We start from the raw sequence: 6635 nt of genomic DNA on the forward strand, positions 1-6635 counted from the left end.
GGGGGGGGGGGGGGGGCTGAAAATATTTTCCGTCTTGAACACATCACCAAACTTGCACCCATGGCTTCGGTTAATGGGGTACTGTAGGATTTATCAACATGCAACATCATTTTCAATGATATTAATAGATTGGTGTCAAGAAAAAAAGAAAAAGGATTTAAAAAAAATTAATTTGAATTTCGTCATCTTGAATTCAAATTATGTTTTTCGCAATTACGAGTGTGTGTGTATGTAGGCGTGTGTGTTTATGTGTGTGTGGGGGTATGTGTGTTTGTGTGTAAGGGGGTATGTGTGTGTAGGCATGTGTGTTTGTCTGTGTGAGGGTATGAGTGTGTGGGTAGTTGTGTATGAGTGTTTGTGTATGGTGGGGAATGTGTATGTGTGTAGGCATATGTGTTTGTGTCTGTGTGCAGGCATGAGTGTTTGGGTAGTTGTGTGTAGGCATGAGTTATGAGTGTATGGGTAGTTGTGTGTAGGTGTCTGTATGTATGCGTGTGTGTGTGTGTTTGTGTATGCGTGTGTAGGTGTATGTGTGTATGTGTGTGTAGTTGTGTATGTATGCGCGTGTGTGTAGGACATGGACGCAACCTGGAGATGGCTTTCACTATAGGAGCAGCATCATGAGGAGCCAACAGACGGTGGTGCTGGGAAGAGGGTGCTGGCGGGAAAATAAAATGATAGCACATCAAAACAGTCAAATGAAAGCAATTAACAATCATGATTGCTCAATAATGCTACATTAATGGGCTGCATTTACGATTTTAAACTATGAAATATTTAGCTAATTTTTCGGACAATGTTTCTACTTTTGATATTTTTAACTTAAATAAATTTTTGATTATTTTCTTTCTACCTTCAACAGTTTGCTTGTATTGTGTATGTATGTTTTTGTAACAGTCCTTTCAGTTATATTGTAAGACAGTTTAAGACTTAGTTTGCAGTATTCATTTTAATGTTTGTAGAAGCTTTCTTGAGGTATTCTTATTTTACATCCTTTGATGAAACAATTACATGCCCAATGTAATTGTTCTCAGTTTTTATAATTAAGAGCCATTGTCTGTAAGGATCAGGCAGGTTGTGATTGTTGGGATTTTTAATTTTCTTTATTTTCTCATATGTTGTTCCTTATCATAAATGTAATGTAAATCCAAAATTTGAGCTTTGTCAGACTTACCGTTTTTGAGAAAATAATTTTTTTAGTATAGGGGGCCTGGCACAATTTGTGCTGTTTTTTCAAATTTGCAGATTTTAATGTGCTTGTTGCTTGAAGCGTCCTTATAATGACATGAATTTTCTAATCCCATATTATTATATGGCCTTGTTAGATACTGTTACAGCTGTCAAATCGGTGTCACTACGAGGGCGACGCCCGCAAACTCCATTTAAAAATGACCGAAAATGAGATTATTTTCTATATTCAAGGCCAATTTTCTCAAAGCGCCTTCATGATGACACCAACATTTTTAGATCATTTTCTAACCACACTTATATACATCAAAAATATGTAATAAAATCGGTGTCACTATAAGGGTGCCAGAAGATATTGGAATTGGAACTTTTATTTGATAAAGTTCACAAAAACACAAATATTTAAAATCTAACTGCAACTACCACCCTCATAGCAGAGATCTGAAACTAAATAAGTTTGATAACCAACATGTTTGTCTAACATTTGCAATAAAAAAATCGGTGTCACTCTTATTATTTTTGGAAATATAATCATTTAAAGTTAGTACGTTATGGCATTTTTTTTATATGTATTTATTTAATATTTTCCCACCCCGATAGTTTTTAAACATATTTATTTTTAATTTAATACAAAGAAGTGTACCTTTTAATATAAACAGCTTTAGGTAGTAAGAGTCTTTTTTTTTAAATAGAAAATGATATAGGCACAGGTGGATCTATTGTGCATAATATTTTTAGATTATCATAACAATACTCGTCTTGTTTTTTCGGCCAAACAAATTTATTTATTCCGATTTTTCTTGACGCATCTGATCTTAGCTTGCAAATAGATTGTGTACGAAAGATGTACAGTGAAAAGTTCTATATAAAATCTTCAAAAAGTTCAATTCTAACAAATACCCCTGCATTGGCACAAGTTCAATTTAATGAAATTGGATGGGCCCTACTTTTACGAGCTCAATTTAAGTTCACTTCAAAGCAGAAATAGTATTTATTAGAACAATTTATGATTGGTGAAAATACTGGGAAAAAACAACATCCAAGTCAAGTTGCACACTTAATGAGAAATGCAGTTCTAATGGGGAAAAAACTGTTTGTTACTCCAGAATATTGTACAATGAAGCAATTCCTGTCCCTTTTTTTCTCGATGGAAGAAACAAAAAACAAATGCAGTCACAATACATTAAATGAGAATATTGGAGAAAGCGAACATTCAGAATCTGTAACAGAATTTGAGGATAACGTAGATCAAAACAAAGAAAAAAATAAAATCAAATCAACCAGTTTCAGAAGGATGGTCATCTCTTATTGAAAACTGGTAATTCTGTAGCACTAAAGCATGGGAAAACATGGTATCCCGAAAAAATAATACAAGTTGACCGTTTGCAAGTTAAGGTCAAATGCATGTCATGGACAATTGGAATAAATAAATTTGTTTGGCCGGAAAAACTAGACGAGTATTGTTATGATAATCTAGAAATATTATGCACAATAGATCCACTTGTGCCTATATCATTTTCTATTTAAAAAAAAAACTCTCTTACTGCCTAAAGTTGTTTATGTTAAAAGGTACACTTCTTTGTATTAAATTAAAAGTAAACATATTCAAAAAACTATCTGGGAGTGAAAATATTAAATAAATACATATGAAAAAAAAAACGCCATAATGTACTAACTTCGAATGATTATATTTCCAAAAATAAGAGTGACACCGATTTTTTTAGTGCAAATGTTAGACAAACATGTTGGTTATCAAACTTATTTAGTTTCAGATCTCTGCTATGAGGGCAATAGTTGTAGTTAGATTTTAAATAGTTGTGTTTTTGTGAACTTTATCAAATAAAAGTTCCAATATCTTCTGGCACCCTTATAGTGACACCGATTTTATTACATATTTTTGATGTACGTAAGTGTGGCTAGAAAATGATCTAAAAATGTTGGTGTCATCATGAAGGTGCTTTGAGAAAATTGGCCTTGAATATAGAAAAAAAAATTTTCGGTCATTTTTAAATCGAGTTTGTGGGCGTCGCCCTCGTAGTGACACCGATTTGACAGCTGTAACAGTATGTAACAAGATCATATAATGATATGGAATTAGAAAATCCATGTCATTATAAGGACGCTTCAAGCAACAAGCACATTAAAATCTGCAAATTTGAAAAAACAGCACAAATTGTGCCAGGCCCCCTATACTAAAAAAATTATTTTCCCAAAAATGGTAAGTCTGACAAAGCTCAAATTTTGGATTTACATTACATGCATGATAAGGAACAACATATGTGAAAATAACGAAAATTAAAAATGTCAACAATCACAAATGTCTTAAACTGCCTGTTTCTTACAGACAGTGGCTCTTAATTAATTTTATAAAACCTATAATGTGTGTGACAGTGTTAGTTTACAGTTGTATGAAGAAGGTGTATCAAATTGTAAAAAAAATGTGTAAAAATGTCACACAACTTATGTTGGAATTGCCCTTCAATGGGTTGATAAAATGAGTGTCAAGCGTGCTTGAGAACTAATAAACACTGGGGTTCTGCGTTCAGCTTGACTACCTAACTAGAGCATCTGCCGTGCAACCCAGAGCCCTCGATCACGAAAACTGAGATGGGTACAATAGACCCCCATGGGCTGTTGTGCTAGTGAGTTTAGTTTCTAAATTTCAGGTGTTGCACTTACTTTATCACTAGTATTTTTATTTTAAAATTTTAAATTCTAGTGTGAACGTAAAAAATTCTGCTCAGCAGGAACAAAGGGCTGTTCAGCAAACACCCTGTATCTTCATTCACCTCTGATTGAGTTGATCTGTTCTAATGTTCCCTTTTATGTTCAAAAAAAACTTTTTTTAAATTCATTTTTTTTTAATGCTTTCATTCATATTTCTTATTACAGGAGTGAAGCCTCTAGAAATTGATTGGGATCCCATTCACTGCATTAAGTTTAAAGAGATGGTGGAAAACAAACCATTCGTCGCTTTAGTCGAAGATTTCCTTGCCAAAACCGACCCTGTGTTTCCCTCCGTCAGAGTATCTTTGATTGATACTTCTGTTGAAAACGAAGACATTTATGTCCATAAAATTTTAGTCGAAAGTGGCATTGCCAGAATGAGCTAAAATGAGAGTGACTATCATCTTCCATCCTGTTATAGGATTGTTTACGATATTGCGGTTTATAATTTACATCAAGGATTTGAGTTTGGGAAATGCTCCAGGTACCTAGTCTTGTGGAGAGGGTCAGACTACTCTTTTTTCTTTATATTTTAGAGTTTTAATTGTCTTATGATATCGTTAGTGGACACCAAATTTTGTTTCATTTTTATGTTGGACTGTTGTCTGTACATGTATATAGCTGTAAGCTATTTGTTCAGGAAATCATTTAAACTGAAAATTAGTTTCTTTTTAATTCACATTAAAATGTAAAAGAAAATTCATTTCATTGTTTTAATTATTTCTGATAACCTTAAAATAGTATGATAGAACTGCATGTTGTGCTTCTCTACAGAATATTATTAATGAATAATAATTCATATTTTATTGAAAAAATGAGCTGTTTTACATATAAATGTGGGCTCAAATCTGGATTGTAGTTTTCAATTTTGAAAATACAAAGAAAGCATAACTAGAAAACTTTTATTTCGTACATGATTACCTTAAATATATCTTTTGCAATTTCGTATTTTAAGTTGTTTATTAGATTGGTCAATGCAAACTACAATTTTTTAAAACCAAGTTGCATCGTTAAACAATGTTACATTTCATGATTTGAAGTCTATTTTGCTGAATGAATGTCATTATTAAGTTCCAAATGCTAAAATTAGCTTAAAAATGTGCCTTCTTTTTCAATGTATGAAAATTTGTCTATATTATATCAAAAATCATTTATTATTGGATTGTGAATCCTTTCCAAATAAAGTATAAAGTATTTATTGTCTTTTTGAACTGTAAGCCTTATATTTTCTTGTTTGGCAACTTATTTTTTACTATTATTATTAGTTTAAAATTTTATTTTGAAACAAAGTTCCTGTTTCCTTGTAAAAAGTTATGTTAGGCTGAGCTAATCTGACCCTTCTTCTGGGATTAAATGGAGATTTTAAAAAGAGCTTTTTATATTATCTGTGATATGTGATTCATCTTATTGCAAACTTGATTTGACAAGGTTATAACTGCTTCTTTCAAATTAGTAGGCACTTGCATAAAAATATTAATTTCCTTCAAATTTTAATTTTTTTGATTGGTAAAGTGTTTAATATTTTTTTCTGAAAATAGTCGAGAAATAGTATCCTTAGTCGAGATAATTAGAGTTTAAATTTTTATCAAAACTTTAGTAGCTGTTAAAACAATCTTGCAGTTAGAACTTTTGACGAATCAATTTTGTGGTATTTCCCTGAACAGCCCTAAATAATTGTGATACTGTTTGGAAAAGTATAGAGTATTATAAATTGCAACTGTGGGGCAGTATGAATCAAAAGTTCAATCAAAATGGTGAAGTCATGTGTGAATAGTTTTTAATGTTAATGTTCTGATCTCTCTTCTGAACATATATTTTCCCTTGGTAAGATGTCCTGGTTGAAAATGGATGGACAAAATGAAGATTATTATTTTGATTTATTCACATTCAAATAATTATGTTCTTTCCATTTTATTAATCTTTTAATTGATTGTATTTTTTCCCTGAAAGTCAAATGGTGCATTGTATTTAGCATTCATAAAATAATTGCTGCAATATAGCTTTATCATTGCCATTCTTAGTTTGGCATCATGTGCATGTTCTGTACATTTTATGTCAATCTCAGTCCTAAAATGCAGAAGTGCTTAGATCAATTACATAATCCAGGTTTGTTTTTAAAATGTTTTCAAGTTGTCTATAATTTACTTAATATTGTATTCCAAGTTTTATAAATGCTTTTTGCATTTCCGAAATATTTGCTGATTTGAATGTCATAATGTTCTGTACATTTTTGTCAATCTAAGTTCTAAAATTCTGAGCTACAAAGACTATATAATCCAGATTCCCCCCCCCCCCCCCCCCCCTTATAAAATGTTTTCACGTTGTGAATAAATTGCCGACTATTGTATTCCAAATTTTTTAAGAAAATGTTTGTATATGCCAATGAATGCAATTTTCAACATAGCTTTAATAGCTGTCGTTGGGGCAAATCTAATGTGGCAGCATTGGGAAGTCCACACAGATTGTAATGACAGTATTGTGACACTGTCATGTTAGGTTTGCCCCAACTATATTCTACAAGAAGCAAAAACACTTAATGAGTATCTCGCTCTCTGTGTTTAAGCGTAATGTTTTTTTTTTTAAATGTATTTTGTAAAACTCACATGCAATTTTTCTTGTTTTATTTTCTTGTATTCTGTGCAATTAAAATGATAATTTACATATAATGGTAGTCACTTTCATCATAAAACTTAGCACAAACATTTTTGCATCTGTCTCAT

The 6635-nt window shown here is 31.8% G+C and overlaps 1 protein-coding gene across 1 annotated transcript in view; it reads left to right on the forward strand.

The window, feature by feature from the left end:
* LOC129228410 (tudor domain-containing protein 7-like) overlaps window positions 1–6194 on the forward strand; it is an 88185-nt gene extending 81991 nt beyond the window's left edge. The window contains exon 21 of the mRNA XM_054863090.1: window positions 4081–6194. Coding sequence (XP_054719065.1) covers window positions 4081–4301 — 221 coding nt within the window. The 3' untranslated portion in view covers window positions 4302–6194. The remainder of the gene's footprint in view (window positions 1–4080) is intronic.
* The last annotated feature ends 441 nt before the right edge of the window (window positions 6195–6635 follow it).

The sequence above is a fragment of the Uloborus diversus genome, chromosome 8 (assembly GCF_026930045.1).
Source record: "Uloborus diversus isolate 005 chromosome 8, Udiv.v.3.1, whole genome shotgun sequence".
NCBI lineage: Eukaryota > Metazoa > Arthropoda > Arachnida > Araneae > Uloboridae > Uloborus > Uloborus diversus.